The sequence below is a fragment of the Fusarium flagelliforme genome (genome assembly GCF_020744385.1).
Source record: "Fusarium flagelliforme strain FIESC 12 MPI-CAGE-AA-0113 chromosome Unknown B0J16scaffold_2, whole genome shotgun sequence".
NCBI classification, from domain to species: domain Eukaryota; kingdom Fungi; phylum Ascomycota; class Sordariomycetes; order Hypocreales; family Nectriaceae; genus Fusarium; species Fusarium flagelliforme.
The window spans coordinates 5121548-5148067 of NW_025763504.1; the positions used below are offsets into that span (position 1 = coordinate 5121548).

Below are 26520 nucleotides of genomic sequence, written 5' to 3' on the forward strand. Positions count from 1 at the left end.
TTGTGATTGTGATGTCAGTGGAACAGATCAGACCCTGACTGCAACTAACTTGGGCTTTAGTGTAGCGCTGATGTGCTGACGTCGCTCGCTAGCTTTCACCGGACATTTCATGGTTTGACCCCGCCGTCATGGATGGAACCTTTGAGATCCAGCAGTCCATATCCATAGTACATAAACAGCTTTAGACCCCAGGCAGCATTTTGCAAGCTTCAAATAAAGCTTCCACCTGCTGACACCCTGGGTTTTGTAACCCTCTCTGCTCTTCCTCCTTTTGGATACTTTCACACAGCCTCAACTACGTGAATCTACTTTACTGCAACAATGCGAGCTTACTTCTATGATGGCCTCCCAGTCTGTATACCCTGCTCTCGCTGCCCGACCTCTCGACTAACAAAAATCACAGGGCGACCAGCGCCTCCCCCACAACTCGGGAAAGCCCGTCAGCGTCGATGATCTTATGAATATCGGCGTTTACTATTACCATCTTCCCGAACTCGACCAGGTCGACAACCTTGCGAAGCAGCGTGATTATAAGAACCGCGACGAGATCACCGTCTCTCCTCAGGCCATGGGCGAGATTTACGAGACAAAGGTCAAGTCTTTCTTCGCTGAGCATCTACACGAGGACGAGGAGATTCGCTACATCCTTGGTGGGCGTGGATACTTCGATGTTCGAAGCAAGGACGACGACTGGGTCCGTGTTTTGCTCGAGAAGAACGATTTGCTCATTCTGCCTCCTGGCATTTACCACCGTTTCACCACCGATGAGAGCAACGTGAGTTTGGAGAGGCGCTTTACTTACATTCAAGACTGACCGGTCTATAGTACGTCCATGCCATGAGACTATTCAAGGAGGACCCTAAGTGGACGCCCCTGAACCGAGGCCCCGAAGTCGACAAGAACGAGCACCGACAAGAATACGTGAAGCAATTCATTGGCGAGCCTGCCCAGTAAGAAGCCCACGTGGGAAACAAGCCGTTTTTTATTGTAGGGGCTAAGTAGCAGGCGAACAAGCACATTACCGGTCCAACTCAGGACCAACAGGTATTAATAGCGCTGCTTGAAAACCCTACGCTGCGGTCGTGAGTACAACTTTGACGTGATCCAGAATCTTTCCACGTCATTTTCATGGCCCCATATGGCTTATAAACATACGACCTTCGATCGGCTTGCTCGAAACCGGAAAGGGAAAGAGCCACAGCAGTGTGAACAAACTTGGATATCCATTGTTTGATGACATAGTTTACCTTTTATTTGAAAATGAGAGTTAGCGGGAGTTCAAAGAAGCCGTGTTCCATGGCAATTGAATAATGTGCACCTATCTCCTGATGTAGACTTGAAGCTGTCTCTGGATCTAACATCCATATCTCATGATTAATCATGAGACTAGTTGTCATAAATTGATTCATCATGGTCAGCAAGCACTGTAATCAAGCTCCTGGCATTGGCTTCTGGTCCACAGACTACCGCGAGTGGGTAACGTTATGTCTAAATGTGAGCGACCCGCATGAAGGCTGCTGTGATTAAGGTCTACTGCTGGTTGACTGACAAGCACTTATAAAACCAGCTCGTCATGTTTATTGTACTGATTTCGCAATTTATTGATCAAGTGATACAGACTCATGCTCTGTCTTGCCATTTCTTATACGTGGATGCACACCCTGTACCAGGAGACGCCACACTAACAGGGCAAGATCGAGAGAGGTTGACCGCTATTCAGTAGTTCATAGGCCTTCTTATATGCACACAGGCTTCAGGTTAAGTTTCCAAGTTATATACTGCCACTTTAAACCAATTTTCTGATCAAAGTCAGCACGACGTGTGTCATCAAAACCAACGCCTTTCTAGTACTGACACCCGATCCCGATACGTGACTACTATAGGTACCGACAATAGGTACAGTACCTATAGCCGCCGGTGCAGGCATGAACCCCGCCTAAAAACATAACGAGGCCCTGGTGTTTCATTGATGGTCAACAGCTGGACCGTCTTCTTCGGGATATAAACCTTCCTTTAGCATCAGCCTGGATCAGAAACAATAGCCAAGACATACAGCTCAATTGTTGAGATACAGCTTCACACTGCAACATGGATGCACGAACAGAAGTCTCAGATGCCACTGAGGTGTCAACAAGACCACGAATAGCGCAGCTCCCTGCTAGCTGTGACCCTCCGCAGCCCAATGCTGCTGTGAAGCAATTGGTCTGGGTGGTATGATCTCTTCTCAACGTTCCCTCACCAGTTTCAAGATACTCATGATGTACAGATCTTTGGAGGGACAGGACAAATGGGACACAGCCTTGTCAAAAGCGCACTTACACATGGAGATTTAGTGACGTCGGTTGGTCGCGTGTTTGAGACAAGCCTTAATGACATGGAGAATATCCATGAGAACTGTCTCGGCGCGTTGTGCGACGTTCGCGCACGCGAGTCCGTGAATCGAGTCGTCGAGCGCACACTCCAGCGCTTCGGCCGCATCGATATCGTCGTCAATTGCTCTGGCTACGGTGTGATTGGCGCCTGTGAGGATCAGGATGAGCACGATATACGCAATCAGTTCGAGACCAACTTCATGGGGACGCTTCACATCATCCACGCTACACTGCCCTATTTTCGGAGACAGAATGCTGGCCGTTATCTCATCTTCAGCTCGACTTCTGGCGCGTTGGGTGTTCCTGGCCTGGGCCCTTACTGCGCGACTAAGTACGCGGTTGAGGGCTTGATTGAGGCCATGCTCTACGAGACCGATGCCTTCAATATCAAAGCTACGCTGATCGAGCCAGGCCATGTAAGGCCTGAAGAACCCGAGATCCAAGACTCAACACTTCCAACATCCTGGGGCCATTTTCTCGTGAAGCCGCCGAGCGAAACATACGGTCATCCAACATCGCCCGCATTACACGCCCGGCGGATTGTCCAGTGGCTCGGCGACAAGTATCGACCTACAAGTGCAGTCAAATGCGCCGAACTCGTATGGCAGCTCGGGCACTGCTCATATCCTCCCCTTCGTCTTTTGCTGGGAAGCTATGCGATTGAAAGCATTCGCGATCGCATGCGGTCCGTGACTGAGGAACTGGAAGATTGGAAACACCTCAATTTCCCTGCTGGACCAGAAGACGACAGAGAAATTGGCGAAGAGACAGCTATGCCAGATGCCCCCGAAGCTGCTTTGTAACGCACAGATGAACATCATGGGTATCGGCACATGAATTGGCCTGATTGAAGCACCACGCGCATTGGCATATTGGCTCGCTCGTACTGGGTGGAGTAGCCGGGAGCTAAATCCTTACGAGGCACAGTACACACACAGATACTTTACGAGCTTTTCTGATGCAACCTGGACCCTGGATAAAGATGCCGTATGAGCTATCGGCTCTGGACCGAAAAACGGGCTGCAAACTAACGTCACTAGACCGTCCCTGTCCATATGACTAAGCCTAATATCTTGGTTGCTCCACGTTTCCCCTTGTGCCCCTCGACCTTGTGGCTTGTACTTGGCTAAATAGTCAAAGGGAGAAAAAGTATCCAACGGGGTAAAAGACTGCGGATTTGTCCAACGCGTTGTCCCTTTCTCCTTTTTCTACTTTTTGCGACCCGCGATATTTTTGACGCAGTCTTTCTTCGCTGCATCAACCCAACGACTCCTATTACCCAATTCGACAACTAGGCCCGTTACTCCCCGTCGCAACCCAGCGCTGATCCCCCGTTTCGACTCCGCGATCGTTTCGTCGGTCTTATACGAACAATGACCGATAAGAAGAACGAGGACTACGTCGTCCGTATGGGCGATGGCAATTATGACAAGAACGAGAAGCCCAGCTTTCAGCCTCGGTCATCGCCTCCTAAGGCATACGGCTCAAGCCCAATCGGTGGTCTTGAACAGCTGGAGAAGAGTCCGCCCTTGTCTATCTTGGCGTACTGCTTGTCCTCGATCAGTATGACCGTTGTGAACAAGTACGTGGTTTCGGGCAGCTTCTGGAACCTCAACTTTTTCTACTTGACTGTTCAGGTATAGTCATTGGCGCAAACCATCTATCTGTACAGATTTTAACGTCGAGTTCTTGATAGGCTATTGTGTGTATTGGCACAATTACTTTATGCAAGCAGCTGGGCCTGATCAAGGTTCTCGCTCCTTTCGATGCCGACCGAGCAAGAAAATGTATGTTTGCTGCAATTCAGGACTGCACTCTAGCCACTAATACGAAAAAGGGTTCCCTATCTCGCTTCTTCTTGTCGGCATGATCTACACCAGCACAAAGTCGCTTCAGTTCCTCTCAGTTCCTGTTTATACGATTTTCAAGAACCTGACCATTATCGTCATCGCGTATGGTGAGGTGCTTTGGTTCGGTGGTAGCGTTACTCCTCTGGCCTTGCTCTCTTTCGGTCTTATGGTTCTGAGCTCAATCGTTGCCGCTTGGGCTGATATTCAGAGCGCCATCAATGGCGACTTTGGCACTGGAGACTCTGCTGCTGCTGTATCTACGCTCAACGCTGGTTACGCTTGGATGGGTATGAATGTGTTCTGCAGTGCGGCCTATGTGCTCGGTATGCGTAAGGTTATCAAGAAGATGAACTTCAAGGATTGGGACAGTAAGTAAAACGTCGGCGGTGTGATGTTTCTAAGCTGACCTTGTGTAGCCATGTACTACAACAATCTTCTTACGATCCCTGTTCTTGTTATCTGCTCTCTCCTAACAGAAGACTGGTCAGCCTACAACTTCTCTCGCAACTTCCCTGATGATACCCGTAACAAAATCATTATCGGCATGATTTACTCTGGCCTCGCTGCTATCTTCATCTCTTACTGCTCCGCCTGGTGCATTCGCATTACGTCCTCGACCACATATTCGATGGTGGGCGCCCTGAACAAGCTTCCTATCGCAATCAGCGGCCTGGTCTTCTTCTCGGCCCCGGTCACTTTCGGCAGTGTATCTGCCATTTTTATCGGTTTCATCAGTGGTCTCGTTTACGCCTGGTCCCGTGTGCGACAGACGATGTCATCTGGAGGCTCGTTACCTACTGTGGCACCCCCAATGAGCGCCAGTGCCAAGAGCAGCCGCGATGCCAATTCTTAGATGAGATGAAACAAGACACAAGATTTCAGGGGATATACTACGCAAGGCGTCAGTGGTGCAGTTAAACAACTTCTGTGACAGACACGGAGTCAGGGATTTGGTAGAGCCCAGGTCAAGGATTTGGGACTTGTAAACCTTTTAATGAGCGCGAAAAAGCGCATTGCTTCTTGAGACATAGGTCAACAAAAGTCAAGGACATGAATGTCTGCATACTGAACGCATGTACTTTACAATGTTGTCTGCTGAATTTGTTAGACTGCTATATACCAAAGTAATCACCTTAGGTCCTAAGGTGGTACCACTGCTTCTGGTGGTTCAACTGAATTGTGTTCAAAGATGACAGATGGATGATTTCAACGGTGGTTAAAATGTTAAAAAATATATATAGATCGCTTTTTGTTGAGGATATGGAAAATACGCATTCTTATCAACGGTATACAGAGCTTAACAAGTAAGATCCTCATGATCACCTACCTACCTAGATAGTATGTCTGTTCGAAGATCGACACGTGCCAATCCGATAATGGACCCACGTGGGGCAGCGCAGCTGAGGACGTCACTTTCATGTCCAAGCTTTTTTTGCTTCTTCTCCAAAATGTTGGGGATCTTTTTTAACATGGGAATGAAATGACGTCTCTGACTCCTTTGATCTTCTGAGCCAGCTACATTAGCTCTCTGTGTGTCTCACGCCATGATATAGCGGGGGAAAACCACTACAGACCACGCACAACCCTCAATTCCTATAATACTTCTCCTCTTCCCGGTATCTTCTTGGATCAATCATTGTCTAGTTTGCTCCCTTCTTGTATGGTGTATAGCATTTGATCGCTAGCAGGATGCTGTACTTCCTTCACAGGCGTGAGTTTTCAAGCTTCATCCATGGTGTAACACTTCTTGTTTTCTGACTTGTATACCCGTGCAGCTTTTGTGGCCGTAGCAAGTACCGTTGGTGCCGCCCCAGATGACCGTGAGTCCGCGATGAAAGCTCCCAGAGCTCCCAGAGCTCGTAGTAGCGCTAACACCGCGTCTAGTCAAACTCGTTACATCGTTCTTGATATCCTTTCCTCTCGCGGCTCTCCTCAAAAGAATTCCCGATTCAAGACCAGAACTCAAGAACCTCTTCAGTATTGGGTACGACGGCAGCTTACTATCAATTCAATTGTTGACCCTGCTAACATGTCCGACCAAGTGTGTCCCTCTTCTACCTCGTCGGCCTGTTTGACCTTTGGGATGGCGCCCGAACCCTCATGATCAGCGCAGGCGGCACTTACTGCATCGCCAAATACCTTCGAACGAGCCCCTATATGCCATGGATAGGATTCGCCTTCGTAATGGGGCATATGTCTATCAGTCACATCGCCCGTCAAACCGTCAACGATCCGTCGAGCGCCGATGTTACGGGTGCTCAGATGGTGCTTCTCATGAAGCTGAGCGCATTCTGCTGGAATGTCGCCGATGGGCAGCTCCCAGAGGAGCACCTGTCGGATCTCCAAAAGAGAAATATGCTCAAGGAGCTGCCTCCTGTGTTAGACTATGCTGGCTGGGTCCTGTTCTTTCCTGCACTATTCGCTGGCCCATCATTCGATTTCGTGGACTATCGCAAATGGCTTGACACGAGCCTGTTCGACGCACCGAATGTTGACCCCTCAAAGAAGCCTCCCGTCCGAAAGAAGCGAAAGATCCCTCGAAGTGGTGGTCCCGCAGCTTGGAAAGCCGCGAGCGGTGTCTTCCTCATCGCCATGTTCATGGGCCTGGGTGGTTCATACTATCCCACCTTGCTCACCACCGATAGCTACATGAACTATGGTTTTATCCGCCGTGTCTGGATCATGCACATGGTCAGCTTTACTGCACGACTCAAGTACTATGGCGTTTGGTACCTTACTGAGGGCTCCTGTATCCTTGCGGGGATGGGCTACAACGGCGTGGACCCTGTTACAGGCAAGGTCTTCTGGAACCGGCTGCAGAATATTGACCCGTGGGCTGTCGAGACCGCACAGAACCCACGCGGGTACCTTGGAGGATGGAACATCAACACCAGCAACTGGCTGAGGAATTATGTTTATCTGCGGGTTACGCCTAGGGGTAAGAAGCCTGGTTTCCGCGCTAGTCTAATGACTTTTGGCACCAGTGCTCTATGGCATGGATTCTACCCTGGATACTATCTCAGCTTTGTTCTCGCGAGCTTGATCCAGGACTCTGCAAAGCGTAAGTCACTTTGATTCTCTACAGAACTGATACTAATAGTCACAGACTTTCGTCGTCATGTTCGTCCTTTCTTCCTCGATCCTATCTCTGGAAATCCTTCGCCTAAGAAGAAATACTACGACTTCGCATCTTACCTTGTCACGCAACTCACATTTACATTCGCAACAGCCCCATTCCTGGTTCTCACATTCCAGGGTTCGCTACTTGCCTGGTCCCGCGTCTACTTTTATGCAGTCGTCTGGACCGTTGCTTCCCTTGTCTTCTTCTATGCTCCTCCGACTAAAGCCTTCCTGAAATCGCAGCTTGAGAAGCGTCAGGGCCGTGCTAGTGCCAAGCTCGTGCGCTCAATCTCTACGGACAGCCTGACAGGCAAGGATCCCATTCTGGGAATTTCCAAGGATCCTGAGGATGATGTTAATGAGGCCATGAAGGAGATCAGGGCAGAAATGGAGATGAGACAAAGAAAGGCCAAGGCCAATGGTGAAGCACCACATGCACATATTAAGTCGGGCTGAGAAGAGCCCCAAGCATTTGGATGCTATGGGCCTGCCATTAGTGAGATAGGATGTTTGTTATTTGACATCGTTAACAAGCACGTCCAGCGTTGAAAGTGAGGATAGGTGTCGTTGTTTCAGGTGTTGAGATAGGTGTGATTGACAACGGAAGCATTGGCGAATTTATGGGGAATATATCGCTGCCTAAATGAGTGATAATTAGAAATCATTAGATTTATCTATATGGTGTATGTATTGTGTGTGCTTCTTGGTAGAGCCTGCTTCAGACTCTATTAATTACAATGTATGGTATCGTGAAATGAGTGTCTATGCTGACTGCCTTTCGTCTCGTCTTAATATCGCTGTTAATCCAACCACTTAGTTGTACATGTACATATGCAACAGAAAAGAAATGTCTCAGTGATTGCATACCCCGTCATAAATGGGTAAACACCAGGAGACTATGTGAAAAAGGAGCGAGGAGAAGTCTTGAAAGTCAAGAAATCATGCTGCTCCAGAACGCTGAGACAGGAAAGGAAAAGGCAAATATCGTGTCTCGTAAAATGGTATGCTCAGAACGAAAATCGTTGGTCGTTGAAAATTTTGGAATTGCATAAATATCGTGAGTCTTGAAAAGGGCTAAAATGGTTCGAGCAAAAACAGAAACAAATCGTGATTCGTCGTCAATTGTTGAGATGCCATGAGTCTCCGTGGGAGGTTTCGGGATTAAGACCGTCCTTGTGATCCAGGTCATCAAAACGGGATATCTTCTTTGTAAATGGTATCATTGTCCCCAGCGTTGTTTAACGCCTATCACGATGAGCGCAATGATGGCGCCAAGGATGAGCAAACCGATGATAGACATGCCTCGGTTAACCTTCCTCCACCAGATTGCACTCGTAAAAACAGCATCCTCTCTGCCGTTCACTTGGGTTCCGTCTAGCTTTGACGTACTGTTGTTGCGCTCAATATCATCGATCTCAGTAGAAGCCGCCTTGATAGGAATGAATGCGGCCAACATCCAGGCTAGAAATACATTAGGGCTTGATCTCTATAAAGGGATATTGCGGACTTACCCAATGGGAAAACAAACCCCACGACAAACATGGTGACCTGAGCATTACGTCGCCCAGTTAGTTCACTCCTAGATTCCCATTCTGAAGCCGGAGGCTGCCAGATACTAATCTGAGCAGGTCGTCGATCCCGTGCCAAGTGAGGCGACCAGATGCTGGAAGTTTGCTTCTTGATATTACGAACAACCGCCATCACAGGGTGAGCTGGCGCAGCGCTGATACCCATGGAGCCCGTAGCTGAATGTTGCCGGGGAAACAGGTCGCGAGGTCGGCGTCTGGGATTACGAATGTTGGTGGCATTGGCATCCTGGCTAGGCGATCGGCTAAGTTGAGGCTCGTGAAGCTCGCTGTCATTGAAGTCAGAGTCATACATGGACTCCATGGAAGGCTGGGCGGCCAGCCATTTGCGCTCGCCACTGCCATAGTAAACCCTACAACCAGTAAGTCAGTTATAATACTTCCATGCCATCAAGTCAGGTACTTACTTGGCCCAAGCAGGAACAGCAGCGTTGAAACTGGCAGTTGATCGTAGGCTGCGGTCGGAGGCATGACTTGACAAAAACCTTCCCAATCGGGTTCGCGAAGAGCGGTGATGGAGTACTTCCAAATCAGCAAGGCCATCGCCATCTTCATCATGATCGCGAACCAACCGGATTGTGCCGGTCGCGGGATCACGGGCGGAGTTTCGGGCGTAGGTTGCAGAAGGGGGTTCCAGAGAGTTGTTCCTCGAATGGGAAGGGGTATTGCCTCTGGAGGGAGAAGGGCTTTCGATGTGCTCTTCAAGGCCGAAAAGTGAGGAAGTCATGCTCAGAACATGCTTGCTGTGGTCACTACCACGCCGGCGGGGAACAGAAGAAAGCGAAAGAGCACGAGACGCAGGCTCACTGCTACCACCCTCGCTTTCTGACATGACTGTTGATAATTGACCGCTCCATTGATGAGGGCGTGATTGAGGTCGGTTCTGGAGATCGTGCCACGATGGACCAGCGTGCTGGAGTACTGTCGGTGGTCCAACAAAAAGTGCACGAGTGGCCTCCTGGGTGAAGATGGTCGACAGTGAGGTTATTGATGCGGATCGAGATCGAATGGTGTCACGAGATCGGCATCTGGCGAGGGCAAAGGTATCGGAAGACCTTCTTTTCCGTGGCTGTAAAGGGGCGACAACTAAGCTCTCTTGTGAGAATTCGGGCTGTACACGATGTCTGACAGCCACGATAGATGAGGAGGCCGAGTGGCTACCATGGGTGACGAAGTTGACGTTGCTGTCTTCCGTTGGTGGTCGAGTGCTGGCATATAAGGAGGCTTCTGCTGAAGACGGATCGCCAATAAGTTCGATGTTGGAATGTATCGACGATGGTGGCAGGCTACGCAAATCGGCAACGTTGACTGGGGAGCTTTGTCCATATGTTTTGATGTTGGTTCTTTCGGAGACAGTGGTTCTTGTTTGATCGGACGATGAAGAATGAAATGATGTCTTCTCATTAAGCCACTTAGAAGAGGGGCCTGCTTCAGGAACAGGAAGGTCAACCTCGGGTAGTGTAGGGAGAGGCAACTCTGGTGGAGCATCTTGAGTTTGCGGTTGCTTTTGCTTCACGTCGGGAGTTTTGGGTACTTTACGCAGGCCTCCGAATAACCGGTAGTTCCAGGGCGAGGAGGTGTCCGGGGTTGATGGGTCTTGGGTCCTAGACGAAATAACTGGAGAACTTGGTTCACGTTCAGCAAGCGGAGTCAAAGGTGAAGCTGGTCGGCTTTGACGATCCTCGCCTATCGTGCCCTGCGTGCCTATGGATTCTCGGCCATACGAAGTGTTGCCAGTGGTGAAAGATGGAGGAAGAGACCAGAGAGACTCGACTCTTGAAGACATTGAAGCATTGTGATATTGTACAGAGAAGGTTTTGTCAGGGTTGACTTTGATGACCTTTTTGCGAGAGGCGGGTCTTGGTGAAGCTGAAGGTCCGCGAGAAGGTGGGCGTGAAGCATAAGAGGCTTGATCATCAGCATCGGTATCATAATGGGGTGTCCAGGAAGATTGGCTGGGATCAAAATCGGATGACGGATATCGAGTTGGGCCCTTCAATGGTGACGGAGATACCACAGTCGTTCTAGCCCGGGCCCTTTGCAGGGATGGTGATGGTGTTTCAAGCTGAGGACTGAAGGAATGCGACGGGGAGCATGCCTGACTCTGATCAAGTTCCGTATCGGTCTCAGTATTCGCATCAGCCTGAGTGATGGTCTTAGACGATGTGACAGTGCCATCTGAGGCAACCCGTGGCGGACTGTAAGGGACAAGGCGGATCCCGAGACGATTGTTCTGTGAATTGTTTTGTGAATTACTGCGCTCATGCAATGCCCGACGAGGCGGAGAGCCAGACGGTGAGACCGACATGCTCTACGCACGAGGCGACAATAACAACGACTTTGCTTTGCAGGACATGAGAAACCCAGCAATGACTCCCAGAAATTCTTGCCCTCAATTGACAAGACAATTAACTTTAAAATCGAAATCGTAAATATCGTCGGCTGTCTGTATAGTATGTTGAATTCGGTCGGCGCCGGAGGTGGGTCAGGAACTCGGAGGCCACGGCCGGAAATCAGACGGGACGGTATAAAAGAATTAAAGGCCACAGCAGCGCAATGGCATGAATGAAGCACCAATTGTTCCAAAAACGACAAAATCAAGCAAATACCAGGCAACCTAATACGAGACAAGCTGGGGTATCTGTCGATGGAGAGTCGTGAGGTGGATCGTTCGCGTTTCGGCCGACTGTGGGAGTGGGAAAAAAAAAAAAAAACGACTCGATCGAGAGGATTGAGCAATTAGATCGATTACCAAAAATGGAAGATAGATCTAGAGAAAGAAAAAGACGAAGAAGCAACAATTAGGCTAATTAATTAGGTAAATAGTGGTACCAAAGAGTGTGTTGAATATCAATATACTGAATGAGTGACTGGCCAGCGGCCGATTAGAGAGAGTGTATGTAGGTTGGTTGGATGGAAAAGGACGAAACGTGAGAAAGAAAGACAAGAGTTGGGATCATGGGGAAGGAAGCGACGGGCGGGTAGGCAAGGTAACTTAGCTAAAAGAGCAACAGCGACCCTCCCCATGCGACCCGGGGCAGGCCCAGCCCAGCCCAGAGAGACCTGCACCTGCCTGGGTAGAGGTCTGAGCAAGCTGTAATGGACGGGCAATATTATGTGGGTATCTTCAAACCAGCTTCTTGCTTGCTTACAAGGTACCGTCTTTGCGGTAATATTCACTAAATATCCTAGGCCCGGACCAGACGAACAGCGAGGGTATGGAACGATCCGAGCTCCCAGAATAAGCCTCCCCTTACAGAATCTCTCCCGTCGGGCAGGCCTGGACGAGACACCCATTAGGGACAGTACAAGTCAGGACAAGACACCGGACTGAAATGGACTGGACTGTTATAATTGGACCAGTGACGTGGATTGGGCAAGCAGACGTGAACCAGTGGTTGGAAGCGCCATTGTAACAAGTCTGTAGCTAGCGGCCCTGGGATATTACCTTGCTGCGACAGGGGCTCCCCCTGCAGGCTCGGCGCGCATATGGGACCGTTGGAGCGACAGGGGGCCTGGCCTGGTCTTGTTGAACGAGACGGAGCTAACTATCAACTGGGCGACCTGAGGGAGATAGGGGAGCTCTGACAGAACAGGGCAGAACAAGACACCGCAACTCTGGTGAACCAAGATTGGCTACGATCAAGGTTTCTGGTGCTCAGTCGAGTGAGATCAAAGCAAAACGAATCAATATGTTGAGTTCAGGAGAGGGAATCTTAGGATCTCCTGCTATATCTCGCTGTGAACTCTGATTTGTTCTTCAAGACACCACCAACTTTGAACAACTAAACTTGGGGTTGCGTCGTTGCGGATCGGATCTGTCTGAACCGGCTGAGCTACCGGCGCTAGGGCACAAGTTCGTCTTCGAGTGTGGCTGTGTGCTGTCCAATAACCCTGTTTGTACTGTCGCAAGATGCCAATTCCTTCAATCTTGTGGAATACAGTACATACATAGAGACATGAGTTTGGATGGATACATTGAGGAGACAAGGCCTGGAGAAATTACTGGGGATCACCTTTGCCAAGTGGCAGATCATCAATGGGTGCTTCTTCGTTGCCGAATGTGCACAATACTACCTGAAGATTTTCGTGAGAGCGACCAAGACATGCTTGGGTTTCAACATATGCACATACATACAAGCGTCGATAAAATTCTGGAATATCTGATCGTTCGGTCTGATGAACGGCAGTCATCCACGTACTGTCCAGATGGCCTCCTAATTGGCCGTCTATGATGCTTCTTCCAGGCGCTTGTTTGATCTAAAGTGCTGAATTCTCTGTGCTGGCAAAGTACATCTCTCGCTTATCAAATCTGGAGCTGATACATGTACATGTATCCGTACCTGAGAATCCGTTCCTCCACTTGTCGAGAAACAGCGCTTCTCGAAACCAAGACCTGCAGAAAGATCAAAACATGCAAATCCTCTCCACTCGGCCGCCTTTGGGTCCTTCAAACGCCTTCACTGACTCTGATTTAGGGGCATCGACAGCCATTCTTCAATGGCATCCGGCAACACAACCAGACATATAATCTTTAAGCTTTCAAGCCGCTGGTAGCTTTGCCGCGCGCAATTTAACATTTCTCTCTGCAACGTGTCGAGCTCGCGTATCCTGCTGGCGTGAGGCGCGTTAGTACTCTTTGTCTCACGCCATCCTGTGAGTCTTGCGTATGTAGACCGTCGATCTGCGTAATCTGGGACAGGGGGTGAGTGGTTACTGGCTCCAGAAGTTTTAGGCCGTCTTGGAGATATTCAAATGGAGTATTGGATATTTGCACTACAACAACTGCAGAGGCACAACTTCATCATCGATACGGACACTTGATGGTTTCAATCTTCAAGAAATCTTGTCACAGCTACCGCTCCGTTCGGCTAGATACGTTAGCTCTGATCTTCGCGGCCTCTTTCAAGCCGATCATGTCGTCTTTAGGGGCCCTAACCCATCCATCACCGCCTCTTACCTGGCGGAACTCTTCTTCCTTTAGCACCGAAAACCTAACTAATGCAGGTACCGTTGTTCACTGGGATCCTCCTCTTGATTCATGACCTTGCCCTAGCCAAGGGAAACATTACGGCTGAGCACAGCCGACATATGTATGCATGTATGCTTGTAGGCAAGAATAGGATATCCCCTAGTCATGCACGAGTGTCGATAGGCATTTTGACTTTTTTCTTCTTGTCTCTCCCTCTTCCACAAACATTATTCCTTCCAGATGATTGGACTGATGTCACTGCTGCATTCGTGTTTCGGTCTTTATTTGTGAGACGTTTTATACCATCTCCACATCATTTCGCTTCGTTCAATAACTCTTGTACACCGCATACAATAGTGCATACAACCCCATGAAGCGATATGCAGAGTAAAATGAAGACGCGCGATGCCATGTGGATGAGAAGTGTCATTGCTATTCTTCATTAGCTTCCACCAAAAGCCTTGCATAACCTTTCTTGTTGGTCTCTAGATACGTTACAGTAGCCAGTTTGAATGGCTAGGTACTAAAGTACCGCATCCTTTGGGGTTTAGGTGAGATTGATTGGATAAGCAAAAAGCCTACGATAGTGAACAATAGATCTTGAGAACAATAGGGAGCAAAATGGGCCTTTCTATTCCTAGCGATGATGGTCTCTGCTCCTTGAGAATCGATTCCTTTGGTTAAGTTCGTTTTGATGCCCTCCGTTTTCTTTGACAAAAGACTCGACTCGTGATGCCAACTTGATTTGACGTTTTTGCCCCATTGAACTGTCCTTTTCACCCCTCAACCTCTCTCTGCACTCAATTTCTCACACATCCTCTTCCTATAAGCCGGTCCAGATCCATCAGCAACACTTCAAAACTGAGTCTATTTCTATAATTCTGGAGCGTTACGATGTCTATTCTGAGTTTAGACGGATTTGCACCTCCTCAGGCTGTAGCCTTGCTGGTAAGCCTCTCATGCCAGATGGCCCATCACTCACTCACTCAGTTGAGTCCTATAGAGCTCGACATGCTAACTCTTACTCAAGGTTGTCTACTGTCTCATCTATGTAATCCCTCTCTACTTCTCAGCAGCAACCCGGCCTTCGCCTACACGGTCTAGAGATGCTCCAGAGGCTATTCGCGCACGCATCTTCGTCGTGTCGCTCTCGACGGCTCTTTGCTCTCTCATGACGCTGTATCTGCTCTCGTCCCATGGCGCTATAGCCGTTCACGAGCCATTGCATTTCATGGGCTATTGGCCTCCAGGGTTTGTCGATGCGGCTCGTGCTCTGTGGCTCACGGCCTTGCTGTTCGCAGGTCCCCTGTATGAGTCTCTCATCATCGACGGAACAGCACATCAATGGATTCGTCTCGAGCCCTTGAGAGATCTTTGGACTGACTGGCCCACCTGGAGAAACATGGTAGCGGTACGTGCACTTTGAAACAGTTTGATCTCGCTATAGAGATTCCTTTCATTATTTTCCCTGTCAATCCCCTTGTCTATTGATCCCCACAGAGCCTCCTTCTCACACCGCTTGTCAAACCATGTATTTGTATTGATATTAACGATTTCATAAGGGTCCCATCACTGAGGAATGCCTTTTCCGCTCCGCTGGTGTTCCTCTGCTGCTGCGTTCTGGAGCCAGCCTTACTGGCACTATTTTCATGTCGCCACTAATTTTTGGTCTGGCTCATCTTCATCACTTCTACGAGTTCCGCATCACTCATCCTCGGACTCCTCTACCCGTCGCTATCGCGCGGTCTCTTCTACAGCTTTCGTATACTTCTCTGTTTGGCGCATACGCCACCTTCTTGTTCTTGCGCACTGGTAGCTTGCTGGCTGTTGTGCTCGTACACACTTTCTGCAATTGCATGGGCCTTCCACGCCTTTGGGGCCAGCTTGACCCTTACTGGCTACCAGAGGGCGATCCCAAGGTAGCCTCGTCTAGAAAGATCTGGACCGGAGTTTATTACGTGCTCCTTGTAGGCGGTTTGATTGCTTGGTGGCAGAACTTGTACTCGTTGACCGAGACATCCATGGCTCTGGCCAAGTTCTAAGATCGTTTATTTACTTGGTTAATTCATGTATTATCGCACGTGGAGACTTTGTGATATATCGCATGAAAAAATGAAACAAGTCTCTCACAGACCACATCTTGGCCCTGTCCTACAGTTTGGTAAATTGCTTCGGAGATCAAGGTGGCTCTACCTCACGTCTGTGCGTGGATGGAGCTTCTAGAGATGCCAAAATCCCATGTTTAACAAATATTGACGTGATTGAGATCATCTAATTCAACAGGTGACCGAACCAAATCGGTAAAGTCATGCGGGGGATGCATTGAGTAGAGCTTTTATTACATCTTCGTGACGATTAACTATGAACCGGCCATTTGGAAGCCTGGCAGAGAGCCGGGCATTGAGAAGTCGCTGTCACTACCCCTCGTGCCTCGCCGTTGCCGAATTGTTCCTCGATCTCTAATCTCTGCGTCACCACGCGCCTCTTCCTGAGGATCCCGGCTAACATCCTTACTCTTCGAGCGGCCGATGGGTACGCTTCCCTCGGCCAGGCCGTCATCCGGACCTCTCGTATTCTTCTTTCTCGGCCATAGACTTGGGAGAGCAATCTCTTGGAATCGAGGTTCAACAGCTCGCTCGTCAAACCAACGGTGGAGTCTGGACTCGACCAGCTGGGCAATCTTAGGAACATCTTGCAGTCTAGAGCGACTGCCCAGAAGACTTCGAATGGAAAAATCCAATCTATAATCGTCCAAGAAGTTGAAGATCATCCTCGTGGGTGTCGACTGAGAGGGGTTGCTGGGAATAAATGAGATCGAAAGAGTACCGCTGAACCTGACCACAGAAACGGCCAATGCAACAGGTAAGACGGCCGATAGCTTCTTCGGGTAGTTGAGAAGAAGTTTCGTCTCCACGGCCAAAGTTAGCATGTCACTGAGGTCAACGTCCATCCGCGCTTGGAGTCGAGTGCCATCTCTCGCTGCCTTGTCGGGGTCAAACTTCTTTCCGTGGCCGAGGCTCACTCCATCTTCATCCACGGGAATGATCCGGCAGTTACTCAGAATTGGGAAATCTTCACCAAGACTCAACTCCGTAACCCTGATCTCGTCGACAAAATCCGGCCTCGATCCTCCATTCAGAGCTTTACTCAAGGAATCAAGAATAGCATCATCATGCTGTGCATCACTGCGAAACTGCGCAATGGTTTGTCCGATGAGAACGTTGAACCAGTCCAGACTCTCGGGCTGATGACTGTCGACATTGTAGTATGTCTTGCTGAGGATAGATCCGATAGTGAGTGCGGGGGGGTTTCTAAGAACGGTAGACTTCTTGCGGTTGAGCTCCCTTTCTTGACGGTTTGCGGGGCTTCGCAGACTCAGTAAGGAGCGTTTGTGAGCAAGAGTCCGTGACCGCCTCTCGGTAGCTCGTAGGGAAGCTGTGACGTCTGGCGAAGGGGGGTCTCCAAAGATGAAGAATTTTATGAAGGCGGCCAAGACCAGAACAACTGACAGCTGGCCTACGATAAGACCCTGGGTAAAAGACAGACTATTCATAACACCAGGTCAGATCTGGCCAACGATACTGATGAAGCAGTATTTTGTTCACTTACGTTGGTTCCGTCGTTTGTGGACAGGTATCACCAGCCATGATGGCAGATCTGTATGGGACTGCCGTCGGGAAGGTTTTGCGTTCTCTTCTGAAGTCTTAAGCCTTGTATTTTGAGTTGATTACTCAGGCAAAAGTTAGCAGCATATCGACATTTTCTAGCCAATCTTGCCGGTTGATGTCACCGAACATAGTAGCTTTCTCATGATGAGGGCAATGGTGGTTGGAAGTGGGTCCACTCCCGGAGCTGTGCTGTAACTTAGCTTTTGTGTTATGTAATCACACTTGACGTCGATCTCAGAGGTGTCCTCCCTTGTTAGCCTAGTAGTCTACCTGTGTGAAGTGAGAAGAGCAAGCATCAACGAGAACAGCTTTGAATCACGGATTTAATTGTCTACTATCATCGCCCTCATATAACTCATGTGCGCCTGGGGTTCTGCCACAAATCTGCATAAATACGACCAAACTATAGCGCATTACGCGGCCTCAGCGAGCCGCACCAACTATCACCATGGACGTCGCCCAGGCGGTCTCAGGATACATCAATAAGGTGGTCGCGACGAGCGATACGTCGTCCGCCAGGATGAAAATTCTCCTACTTGACAAGGAGACTGTTCACATCGTGTCAACTGCCGTCACCCAGTCAGCTCTCCTCAACCATGAGGTCTATCTTATCGACCGCCTAGACAATGCATCTCGTGAGAAGATGCGACACTTGCGATGCCTCTCCTTTGTCAGGCCATCGCCTGAATCAATCCAGCTACTCATAGATGAGTTGAGGGATCCCAAATATGGCGAGTATCATTTGTACTTCACAAATGTAGTCAAGAAGTCGTCTTTGGAGCGGTTGGCTGAGGCAGATGATCATGAGGTGGTCAAACTGGTGCAAGAGCATTTTGCCGACTACACAGTCATCAACCCGGACCTCTTCTCATTTGGCTTCACTCTGCCACAACAGCGCATATGGGCCGGGAACCCAGACACTTGGAATCCTGACTCGCTCCAGCGGTGCGCACAAGGCCTCATCGCCGTACTGCTGTCGCTCAAGAAGAAGCCATTAATTAGATACCAGAAGACGAGTCCGCTAGCCAAGAAGCTTGCATCAGAGGTTCGATATCTTATGACACAAGAAGACTCATTATTCGATTTCCGAAAAGTCGATACCCCTCCCATTTTGCTCGTGCTGGACCGTCGCGAAGATCCAGTGACACCGCTGCTCACACAATGGACATATCAGGCTATGGTCCACCACCTCTTAGGTATTCAGAACGGGCGCGTCGATCTGAGTGATGTTCCGGATATCAGCCCAGAGCAGAAGGAGATTGTTCTATCACAAGACCAGGACCCGTTTTTCAAGAAAAACATGTTCCTGAACTTTGGTGATCTTGGAGGTAACATCAAAGAATATGTTGGGCAGTTTCAGTCCAAAACGAAGAACAATGAGAATATTGAGTCAATATCCGACATGAAACGGTTTATCGAGGAATACCCAGAATTTCGAAAACTCTCTGGCAATGTCAGCAAGCACGTTACTTTAGTATCAGAGCTTAGCAGACGCGTGGCAGCCGATAATCTGCTCGAAGTCAGCGAGCTGGAACAAAGTCTGGCGTGCAACGACAATCACGGAACTGATGTTAAGGTGCGATTCTTTTTATAAGTAGTTTGGCCACATACTGACCCATTTGCAGAATATCCAGCGACTTATCCAGTCACCAAACGTCACACCGGAGAGCAAAGTAGGCCTTGTTGCTTTATACGCTCTCCGTTATCACAAGCACCCGTCAAACGCCCTGGCCATGCTTACTGATCTTCTCGTTGCTGCTGGAAACGTGTCCCCGCGAGATGCAGACATGGTCAGCAAGTTGACAACATTTCATACATCTCTCCAAGTGTCACAGTCTCAGGGTGGAATTTCGGAGATCTTCGAATCAGCTGGCATTTTCTCTGCTACTTCAAACCGCTTCAAGGGCCTTAAGGGCGTGGAGAATGTTTATACGCAGCACAGTCCACTTCTTGAAACTACTCTGCAGAATTTGATCAAGGGGCGACTCAAGGATCAACAATATCCTTTCGTTGAGGGCGGTGGCTCTACCAAGGATAAACCACAGGATATCATCGTCTTCATTGCTGGCGGTGCAACTTACGAGGAGGCCAAGATGATTGCGGAATTGAATGCGTCAAGTCCAGGCGTTCGTGTTGTTCTGGGTGGTACCACGATTCACAACTCAGCGACGTTCCTAGAGGAGGTGGACGATGCTGTTGGTTCATGGCCTGAGAGCCGAGGTAGAAGATAAAGACACTAGTCAGGTGTGACACTTGTTTATTTTAGCGTTTATGTTTTCAGAAATCTTATAATGGACGATACCGGTCTCAATCAGCTACCAATTGTACAGCTACTCTTGAACAATGACCCTTGAGTGCCTAGTATATGCGCAATCACATGACGTAGCATCGGTCGTAATGTCTATGGTGTTGTGCAGTAACCAAATCCTATGTAGAAGTCATATTTGTGGTTACGGTTTGTAGGCAGTTACCCGCTGAACTACCTCCTTTCCTTGAATGGGCTACGCTTAATCTTAGCCCCTTGGTATCAATATCATAGCATCTTTTGCGCCCGCCAGGCATCTTCAGGCTCATGGAACTTCCATTGCCTCCTCCAACCCATTGCGAATAGGCTTCCGTCGAACGTACGCCAGCAGACGTAAGCTACCCGATGGAGTCACACCCTCGACACGCCTGGCCTGCGCCAGATTCTCCGGCTTCGCTACCCTAAGCGCTTCCTTCTCTGACAAAGCAAGGCCTGGGATCCTGTCATAGTCAAGGTCGAGAGGGATGCGCACGCGCTCGTCGTTCGTGAACTGTTTCCGTTCCGCTTCGGCGATCTTGATGTATGGCGCATAAAATGCCTCGATTGCGACACGGTTTCGTATACGTGGTGAATAGTCCATGATACTTGGTATGACTGATGCAAGCTGCTCGAGCTCGATACGTGTGTTCGTGCTTGAGAGGCGGAGCATATCGATGCCATCGCGGCGGGTCGTGTTACGTTTTACATGAAACCCCTTTTCGATCCATTCCGTTGGGCTCAAAGACACCGACTGTAACGCTTTTGTAAGATCGTCGATTTGTTGGCGCTCGTCTCTATAGCTATTCCAGCGCTGTTCGGATATAGCGCCCCATTCATGGCCCTTGGCTGTCAGTCGGAAATCGGCATTGTCGGCACGTGCTGCCATGCGGAATTCACTACGTGAGGTGAACATTCGGTAAGGCTCCGTGACGCCTTTGGTTATAAGATCATCCACCATAATCCCGATATATCCATCACTTCGTTTAAGTGAGACCCCTGGAAGATGCTTGGCTGAGCGGCCTGCGTTGATGCCTGCGAGGATGCCTTGACCAGCTGCCTCCTCATATCCAGTTGTTCCATTTATCTGTCCCGCGAGGTACAGCCCGCTGATTGCCTTTGTTTCTAAAGTTGACTTCAGCCCTCGGGGGTCGATATAGTCATATTCGACACCGTACCCAGGCTGAAGCATCTTTGAGTTCTCGAGACCTGGTATCGTGCGCAAAACCTGTTCCTGGGCCTCAGCGGGAATGGTCATAGACAGGCCATTCGGATAAATGACCCCGCTGTCAAAGCCCTCAGGTTCAAGCCACACGATATGTCGTGTCTTGTCGGCAAACCGAATGACCTTCGATTCTAAGGAAGGACAGTAGCGTGGGCCTCTGACTGTCTCTCTGATATGAATCGTCTTATCAAGGTTGTTGCGTACGATATCGTGTGTCTTCTCGTTTGTATACGTCACGCTGCAAGTGAGTTGTTCTTGCACCGCCACCGTATTGTTGAGGTAACTAAACGGTGACGGTGGGTCGTCGCCGTATTGCCTTTCCAGAACATTGTAGTTGATGCTCTCTCGCTCGATTCGAGGAGGTGTTCCCGTTTTCAATCGTCCTAGCTGGAAGCCTGCATCGCGTAACGATTTGCTCAGACCGAAGGTCGCTGCCTCACCAAGTCGACCGGCAGGATACGCATTGAGACCGATATGGATCTCGCCACCGAGGAATGTTCCGGTTGTTATGATGACCTTGCTCGTTGGAAGAATCTGGCCTGACTCGAGACGTACTCCAGCAATACGACTTGAAGCCCCGTCCATGGCATCCTGTGGTGTAAGGACAATATCCGACACGCTGTCGAGTACGATCGATAGGTTCGGGTACGAAGTGAGTTCGGCCTGCATGTGTTTCTTATAGAGATCGCGATCGATTTGCGCCCGTGGACCCTATCGCGTACACGATTAGCCATCGACATCCATCTACTGCCACCAAGTCGAGCTGACATACCCAGACAGCTGCACCCTTTCGTCTATTCAGTGTGTGGAATTGTACACCGGACTTATCGATGATCCTGCCAGCCAGTCCATCAAGCGCATCGATTTCGCGAATGATTGTACCTTTGCCGATACCGCCGAAACTCGGATTGCAGGAACATGTTCCTAAGTTGTCAATCTTTGGAGTGACTAAGGCCGTTCGTGCTCCAGCTCTCGCAGCAGCAGCACATGCCTCGGCGCCAGCATGGCCACCTCCGATTACCACGACATCATAAGGCCTATGGCGGTATGTTAGCAATAGTTTCCAACGGATGCCATGGTAAGGAATTATGGCCATGTGAAATCAGGCTGGCTCACTTTGAATCGTTAGAGACTGTCGCGAGACATCGTCGCCTTGTAATTGACCAGTGGTGCCGTAAAACGGCTGGCCTGGGTCTTAGCAATGAACGCATTTCATGTCGTTGAAGTCGTAAAATTTGCCGCCATGATGGATGGCCAATGTCTGAATTTCCTTGTGCTGGATTGGACCCCAGAAAGGAAGTAGACTTGCGCTAAATCGACGGGCCAGTAAGAAATTTCCAAAGGAACATAAAGACTACAAGGGTCATGTATAGCAATTCGACTACCATCGACAATTACTTTTAAATCCAAAAACAAAATCAGTACGGACAAGAAAGTTGATTGAGTATAAAATAGACACGATGACTAGTATTAAAACGATTGATGATATCGGAAATTATCACATTCCAACTCAAATATACTCTTCTGTCTTCTGCACCTACATACCTTGTTGAGGAGCGAGTCTTGAGGGAATTCGCTACCCTATATTGATATCTGATTATTTCCAAGTCCATGTAGCAAGAATCTGTCGACGCAGCAATTGAGGAGCGCAATGCACAGTGAGTCACACTCCTCTTTGTTGAGATCCATGGAAGCCCTCTGACCATTTTCTGTTAAAGCCTGTTTCTCTTTGTAGAGTTTGTGCACTGATAAAGAAACTGTCGCCATGGCAGCTGCCTCATGGAAGGCGCTGGAAATGACCGAGTCGGCCGTCGCCCTCGGCAGCCACTGTCAACGCCTGCACCACCTGACAGATATCAAAGGGACGTGTCCGAACACAACCCGATTGGGACATGGTTACGCCACGATTTTTACGCGGGAAAGGTACTTCGAGGTTCAAAGGCGCTGCCTGTGTGTAACTAACATCACTCATGGGATAGGTAATTGATTGGAAAAGCCATGGCTGTAGGTAAACGTCATCATCTTTCCTCAAATCATTAGACCGTGAATAGGCAAGTCGCTGGGAACAAGGTACTCGGGATACAATGAGCATTGCACCGACGGTGGAGGTATGGATCGCCTTGGACAACATTGCAGCTGATGTAACCCGGGGCTGATATCCATTTCGCTCCAGGCCTTGCTGGGCCTAAGCATTAGGCGCGCTGGTAAAACATCCATCATCAGAAGAATGACGCGACCCCACGTGACTCCGCGCTGTGTTTGTCTTAGAGACAGGGATTAGTTGACAGGGATAACTGACTTAAGACGACTGACTGGTCTTAACTTAACGACATCCAAGAAACAACCGTGAACCTTTCAGAAATAGAAAAAAATCACTTTCATAACCGTCGCCCGAAACTCAGTCGATCTGGCCGGAATCTTGCCCTGAAAACCGCTGGCGCCAAAATACCAAAAATGGCCGGGTCTCGCCAAGATCCCCTCGAATTGGGGAGTGATATGGACGAAGACGAGGCGTTGAGCTATGCAATCGCCCTTTCACTTCAGGAACAAGAGGTCCAAGACGAGCAGAGTTCGCAGATCCCGAGCGCCTCAACCTCGACATCCCGCCGGAACGGGGATGGTTCGGGCGGGGCTGGCCTCGGTTTGTTGTCGTTCGATCGCAAGAAGATGGAAGAGGAAAGGCTGCAGAGGTTAGCCAAGCGGCGCCGCTCCCCTACTGACGACGAAGATGTTGTAGAGGTTCCTCCGCCAAAGAGAATGACACCTTGTTCCGAACCACCCCGGACTGTAGCTGGATCTCTGGCGCCAATCCTGCTACCATATCCCAACGGCGCTATCAAAAGAACATGGGCGAAAGGATATCCTCGGACGTCAGAAGATATAAAAATCGAGGAGATATTTCAGAAGGACAAACTAGATCTTGCTCTACTGAGCTCGTACCAGTGGGATGATGAATGGCTCGTATCCAAACTGGATTTGAGAAGGACCAAGTTACTCCTCCTGGCGTTTGCCGACAGTGAGGCCCAGGTGTGTGTCAATCACTAAACCTGACTCGTTCGGGATATCCCTCGCTAAACTCCTCGAATTGGACAAGACCCAGAGAAGCTGACGAAACCTGCCACAGAAATCAGAGATGCAATCCAATGCGCCACCGGGCATCAAGTTCGTCTTTCCGGCAATGAACGGGCCTGGGGCGATGCATTCCAAGCTGCAGCTGCTAAAGTACCCCGACTATCTTCGAGTTGTGGTCCCAACAGCCAATCTAGTCCCTTATGACTGGGGTGAGACTGGCGTCATGGAGAACGTTGGTCGTCGAACCGAGGCGCTTTAGATGGCGTTGAAGACGAGAACTCGCTAATGGTTTGTGCAGATGGTCTTCCTGATCGACCTTCCTCGACTAAAGAACTCGTCGACTCATCGGCCAACCGCCTTCAGCACCGAGCTCGGCCGATTCCTGTCAGCAACTGGCGTTGGCGAGAACATGGTGAGCAGCCTCACAAACTACGACTTCTCGCAAACAAAGCACCTTGGCTTCGTGTATACCATGTAAGATCCTGGCCTGATGATCATGTTCGGACCCGCAGTTGTGAAGGAATTTGCTGATACCGAATTCTAGCCCGGGTGGACATCAAGGAGAATCGTTGAAGCGAATAGGTAGTGAACATACATGTACTTGATGATTTTCATGGAATCATAGCTCACGTCGTACAGGATACAGCGGGCTGGGCACCAGCGTGGCTTCCCTCGGACTAGCCACCGACAACCCAATCGAGGTCGACTTCGTTGTGGGTGCCATTAAAGCCGCAGTCTAGAGAGCACTGATTCTGACCATAGGTTAACCATTACTCCAGTGCGCCTCTCTCGGATCTCTCAACTACGACCTGGTAGGCGCAATTTACAATGCATGTCAAGGTAAGGAGATCGATACTGTGCAACCACCTCTGGCAGTCAATCCCACACATGTTACTAGATTCCGATGATGTGGTCTGACAAGTAATAATTCACAGGAGACGATGGTCTGGCCGAGTACAAGTCGAGAATGGGTCGAACAGGCAAAAACAAGGCGTCGAATCCATGGCAAGACAAGCTAAAGGACCGTTTCCGAATATATTTTCCGACCGACGAGACAGTTGGTAGGAGTCGAGGTGGGCGCAATGTAAGTGTGCAGCGTTGTCCCAGTGTCTGTAATTGCAGATCTCGAATAACTGGGGAATCCTCACATGCGAAAAATCAAGCAAAAGAAATGTACTAGTCAACGCTAACCTCTGAGGGCGCTGATGCAGGCTGCGGGCACCATCTGTGTCCAGCCCAAGTGGTGGCGCTCGCCAACCTTCCCCACCGAGCTTGTGCGGGACTGTGTTAACACCAGAGATGGGCTTTTGATGCACAGCAAGATGATCTTGGTATCCCAGACGGAAGCGGGAAGTCAAAGTCAATTGCAGACGCGTCCGCAAACGCTATCGGATCCGCGGGGACGCGAACAGGTGCCGGCTAGCACCCCAGCGGAGCCGAAAGCGGCAAGTATGTCTCTTGGCTGGGTTTACATTGGCAGCGCAAATCTGTCAGAGAGCGCATGGTGAGTGAGACCCTAACTATGAACCAACCCACTGTCTGTGAACTGGCCCCCTGCCCATCCCACCTCATCCTGTAAGACATGGGGACACTTGAGACAACAAGGCAAGAAGCGAGCATCAACGGTCGATGCAATGGTGCGGTTGTGTATCCGTAGTGCCAAATTAGCTGCCTCTTAAGGATGTTTTGAGAAGCACTGGCACGAAACGGTGACGATCATATGAATCTGAATCTAATGCTGACGGTTGCGGGTGTTATGCACCAAACAGGGGCCGAATTGTCAAGGACCGAGCGACAGGACAGCCCAAGATGAGTTGTCGCAATTGGGAGAGCGGCATCGTAGTGCGAGTTGGCAACCGCAAAAGCAGTAGCACTGTCTCCGGCAGCTTCAGTGAGGGCGCCAGCGCCAGTATTAAGGTCAAGGCGGCGGCAGAGACTCAGGCACGGCCATCAGCGCAGGCGGGGAAGACATTGAGGGAGCCGGGCAAGGGATGTGATACGAGTCAACAAAATCATCACGTCAAGAAGCAGGAGCAGAAACAGCAACAGAATGATAATGTCGCGAACACAGACGTTGACATGGAAATGGTATTCGAGGGCACAGTCCCAATACCAATGCGACAGCCAGGACGACGCTACCGTGAGGACGAAGAGCCATGGTTTTACAGTATGCAGGGCTGACGGGGGAGCGCGCGCTGTCACATTGCGCACGTGTAGGACTTCTTGGGGGTTAGAGAATGGTCGAGAATGAGAAAAGAAGATGATAATGCTAAGAACGGCAGTTGTTGGCGATGACCCTGTCTCGCCTGTTGAAGATCTAATTATGATGTTGTCTGGATGAGTCGTTAACAGCATTAGTAGGTGTGATGGTTGT

At 49.7% G+C, this 26520-nt stretch overlaps 11 protein-coding genes across 11 annotated transcripts; 8 read left to right on the forward strand and 3 right to left on the reverse strand.

The window, feature by feature from the left end:
* Nucleotides 1-321: 321 nt before the first annotated feature.
* B0J16DRAFT_317068 (1,2-dihydroxy-3-keto-5-methylthiopentene dioxygenase) lies at nucleotides 322-954 on the forward strand (the record flags this gene model as incomplete). The annotated part of the gene is made up of 3 exons (XM_046125352.1): nucleotides 322-351; nucleotides 404-775; nucleotides 826-954. The coding sequence occupies 3 exons, from the start codon at nucleotides 322-324 to the stop codon at nucleotides 952-954; spliced, it is 531 nt and encodes a 176-aa protein (XP_045987311.1).
* Nucleotides 955-1626: 672 nt separating this feature from the next.
* B0J16DRAFT_77365 (uncharacterized protein) lies at nucleotides 1627-3487 on the forward strand. The gene is made up of 5 exons (XM_046134464.1): nucleotides 1627-1757; nucleotides 1814-2001; nucleotides 2054-2211; nucleotides 2267-3359; nucleotides 3413-3487. The coding sequence occupies exons 3-4, from the start codon at nucleotides 2089-2091 to the stop codon at nucleotides 3173-3175; spliced, it is 1032 nt and encodes a 343-aa protein (XP_045987312.1). The 5' UTR covers nucleotides 1627-1757; nucleotides 1814-2001; nucleotides 2054-2088; the 3' UTR covers nucleotides 3176-3359; nucleotides 3413-3487.
* Nucleotides 3461-5493, forward strand: B0J16DRAFT_77164 (uncharacterized protein). Its single transcript, XM_046134460.1, has 4 exons — nucleotides 3461-4009; nucleotides 4069-4159; nucleotides 4210-4590; nucleotides 4639-5493. The coding sequence occupies exons 1-4, from the start codon at nucleotides 3746-3748 to the stop codon at nucleotides 5073-5075; spliced, it is 1173 nt and encodes a 390-aa protein (XP_045987313.1). The 5' UTR covers nucleotides 3461-3745; the 3' UTR covers nucleotides 5076-5493.
* Nucleotides 5494-5911: 418 nt separating this feature from the next.
* Nucleotides 5912-7798, forward strand: B0J16DRAFT_354258 (MBOAT, membrane-bound O-acyltransferase family-domain-containing protein; the record flags this gene model as incomplete). The annotated part of the gene is made up of 5 exons (XM_046129361.1): nucleotides 5912-5933; nucleotides 5998-6042; nucleotides 6107-6206; nucleotides 6265-7283; nucleotides 7329-7798. The coding sequence occupies 5 exons, from the start codon at nucleotides 5912-5914 to the stop codon at nucleotides 7796-7798; spliced, it is 1656 nt and encodes a 551-aa protein (XP_045987314.1).
* A 154-nt stretch (nucleotides 7799-7952) lies between these two features.
* B0J16DRAFT_77166 (uncharacterized protein) lies at nucleotides 7953-8495 on the forward strand. Its single transcript, XM_046134461.1, has one exon. The coding sequence runs from the start codon at nucleotides 8107-8109 to the stop codon at nucleotides 8392-8394; it is 288 nt and encodes a 95-aa protein (XP_045987315.1). The 5' UTR covers nucleotides 7953-8106; the 3' UTR covers nucleotides 8395-8495.
* Nucleotides 8478-11620, reverse strand: B0J16DRAFT_77185 (uncharacterized protein). Its single transcript, XM_046134462.1, has 3 exons — nucleotides 9336-11620; nucleotides 8854-9281; nucleotides 8478-8803 (listed from the first exon to the last, which is right to left on the reverse strand). The coding sequence occupies exons 1-3, from the start codon at nucleotides 11234-11236 to the stop codon at nucleotides 8562-8564; spliced, it is 2571 nt and encodes an 856-aa protein (XP_045987316.1). The 5' UTR covers nucleotides 11237-11620; the 3' UTR covers nucleotides 8478-8561.
* Nucleotides 11621-14552: 2932 nt separating this feature from the next.
* B0J16DRAFT_335187 (uncharacterized protein) lies at nucleotides 14553-16197 on the forward strand. The gene is made up of 3 exons (XM_046127041.1): nucleotides 14553-14848; nucleotides 14931-15311; nucleotides 15463-16197. The coding sequence occupies exons 1-3, from the start codon at nucleotides 14795-14797 to the stop codon at nucleotides 15940-15942; spliced, it is 915 nt and encodes a 304-aa protein (XP_045987317.1). The 5' UTR covers nucleotides 14553-14794; the 3' UTR covers nucleotides 15943-16197.
* A 1-nt stretch (nucleotide 16198) lies between these two features.
* On the reverse strand, nucleotides 16199-17779 carry B0J16DRAFT_369518 (uncharacterized protein). Its single transcript, XM_046130281.1, has 2 exons — nucleotides 17510-17779; nucleotides 16199-17445 (listed from the first exon to the last, which is right to left on the reverse strand). Exons 1-2 carry the CDS (start codon nucleotides 17545-17547, stop codon nucleotides 16260-16262), a joined length of 1224 nt encoding a protein of 407 aa, XP_045987318.1. The 5' UTR covers nucleotides 17548-17779; the 3' UTR covers nucleotides 16199-16259.
* Nucleotides 17780-19902, forward strand: B0J16DRAFT_335189 (Sec1-like protein). The gene is made up of 2 exons (XM_046127042.1): nucleotides 17780-19144; nucleotides 19194-19902. The coding sequence occupies exons 1-2, from the start codon at nucleotides 18017-18019 to the stop codon at nucleotides 19797-19799; spliced, it is 1734 nt and encodes a 577-aa protein (XP_045987319.1). The 5' UTR covers nucleotides 17780-18016; the 3' UTR covers nucleotides 19800-19902.
* Nucleotides 19903-22324, reverse strand: B0J16DRAFT_335191 (glucose inhibited division protein A-domain-containing protein). The gene is made up of 3 exons (XM_046127043.1): nucleotides 22191-22324; nucleotides 21847-22111; nucleotides 19903-21785 (listed from the first exon to the last, which is right to left on the reverse strand). The coding sequence occupies exons 1-3, from the start codon at nucleotides 22283-22285 to the stop codon at nucleotides 20139-20141; spliced, it is 2007 nt and encodes a 668-aa protein (XP_045987320.1). The 5' UTR covers nucleotides 22286-22324; the 3' UTR covers nucleotides 19903-20138.
* Nucleotides 22325-23411: 1087 nt separating this feature from the next.
* On the forward strand, nucleotides 23412-26513 carry B0J16DRAFT_77660 (tyrosyl-DNA phosphodiesterase-domain-containing protein). Its single transcript, XM_046134466.1, has 9 exons — nucleotides 23412-24101; nucleotides 24199-24378; nucleotides 24445-24620; nucleotides 24691-24728; nucleotides 24786-24856; nucleotides 24926-24986; nucleotides 25082-25230; nucleotides 25358-25650; nucleotides 25916-26513. Exons 1-9 carry the CDS (start codon nucleotides 23529-23531, stop codon nucleotides 26325-26327), a joined length of 1953 nt encoding a protein of 650 aa, XP_045987321.1. The 5' UTR covers nucleotides 23412-23528; the 3' UTR covers nucleotides 26328-26513.
* The last annotated feature ends 7 nt before the right edge of the window (nucleotides 26514-26520 follow it).

Excerpts from the sequence above, each read along its gene's own strand:
- B0J16DRAFT_335189 (XM_046127042.1), top strand. The coding sequence starts at position 18,017 with ATGGACGTCGCCCAGGCGGTCTCAGGATACATCAATAAGGTGGTCGCG. Across the intron at positions 19,145-19,193 it reads ATCACGGAACTGATGTTAAG|AATATCCAGCGACTTATCCA; the intron begins GTGCGATTCTTT and ends ACCCATTTGCAG.
- B0J16DRAFT_77365 (XM_046134464.1), top strand. The coding sequence starts at position 2,089 with ATGGATGCACGAACAGAAGTCTCAGATGCCACTGAGGTGTCAACAAGA. Across the intron at positions 2,212-2,266 it reads TGAAGCAATTGGTCTGGGTG|ATCTTTGGAGGGACAGGACA; the intron begins GTATGATCTCTT and ends CATGATGTACAG.
- B0J16DRAFT_335187 (XM_046127041.1), top strand. The coding sequence starts at position 14,795 with ATGTCTATTCTGAGTTTAGACGGATTTGCACCTCCTCAGGCTGTAGCC. Across the intron at positions 14,849-14,930 it reads CTCAGGCTGTAGCCTTGCTG|GTTGTCTACTGTCTCATCTA; the intron begins GTAAGCCTCTCA and ends CTCTTACTCAAG. Across the intron at positions 15,312-15,462 it reads CCTGGAGAAACATGGTAGCG|GGTCCCATCACTGAGGAATG; the intron begins GTACGTGCACTT and ends CGATTTCATAAG.
- B0J16DRAFT_77166 (XM_046134461.1), top strand. The coding sequence starts at position 8,107 with ATGCTGACTGCCTTTCGTCTCGTCTTAATATCGCTGTTAATCCAACCA.
- B0J16DRAFT_77164 (XM_046134460.1), top strand. The coding sequence starts at position 3,746 with ATGACCGATAAGAAGAACGAGGACTACGTCGTCCGTATGGGCGATGGC. Across the intron at positions 4,160-4,209 it reads TGCCGACCGAGCAAGAAAAT|GGTTCCCTATCTCGCTTCTT; the intron begins GTATGTTTGCTG and ends AATACGAAAAAG. Across the intron at positions 4,591-4,638 it reads GAACTTCAAGGATTGGGACA|CCATGTACTACAACAATCTT; the intron begins GTAAGTAAAACG and ends GACCTTGTGTAG.
- B0J16DRAFT_77660 (XM_046134466.1), top strand. The coding sequence starts at position 23,529 with ATGGCCGGGTCTCGCCAAGATCCCCTCGAATTGGGGAGTGATATGGAC. Across the intron at positions 24,379-24,444 it reads AGACTGGCGTCATGGAGAAC|ATGGTCTTCCTGATCGACCT; the intron begins GTTGGTCGTCGA and ends TGGTTTGTGCAG. Across the intron at positions 24,621-24,690 it reads CTTGGCTTCGTGTATACCAT|CCCGGGTGGACATCAAGGAG; the intron begins GTAAGATCCTGG and ends ACCGAATTCTAG.
- B0J16DRAFT_335191 (XM_046127043.1), bottom strand. The coding sequence starts at position 22,285 with ATGCGTTCATTGCTAAGACCCAGGCCAGCCGTTTTACGGCACCACTGG. Across the intron at positions 22,112-22,190 it reads ACAGTCTCTAACGATTCAAA|GCCTTATGATGTCGTGGTAA; the intron begins GTGAGCCAGCCT and ends ATACCGCCATAG. Across the intron at positions 21,786-21,846 it reads GAAAGGGTGCAGCTGTCTGG|GGTCCACGGGCGCAAATCGA; the intron begins GTATGTCAGCTC and ends TGTACGCGATAG.
- B0J16DRAFT_369518 (XM_046130281.1), bottom strand. The coding sequence starts at position 17,547 with ATGGCTGGTGATACCTGTCCACAAACGACGGAACCAAC. Across the intron at positions 17,446-17,509 it reads CCACAAACGACGGAACCAAC|TCTGTCTTTTACCCAGGGTC; the intron begins GTAAGTGAACAA and ends TGTTATGAATAG.
- B0J16DRAFT_77185 (XM_046134462.1), bottom strand. The coding sequence starts at position 11,236 with ATGTCGGTCTCACCGTCTGGCTCTCCGCCTCGTCGGGCATTGCATGAG. Across the intron at positions 9,282-9,335 it reads GCTGTTCCTGCTTGGGCCAA|GGTTTACTATGGCAGTGGCG; the intron begins GTAAGTACCTGA and ends TACTGGTTGTAG. Across the intron at positions 8,804-8,853 it reads GGGGTTTGTTTTCCCATTGG|CCTGGATGTTGGCCGCATTC; the intron begins GTAAGTCCGCAA and ends ATGTATTTCTAG.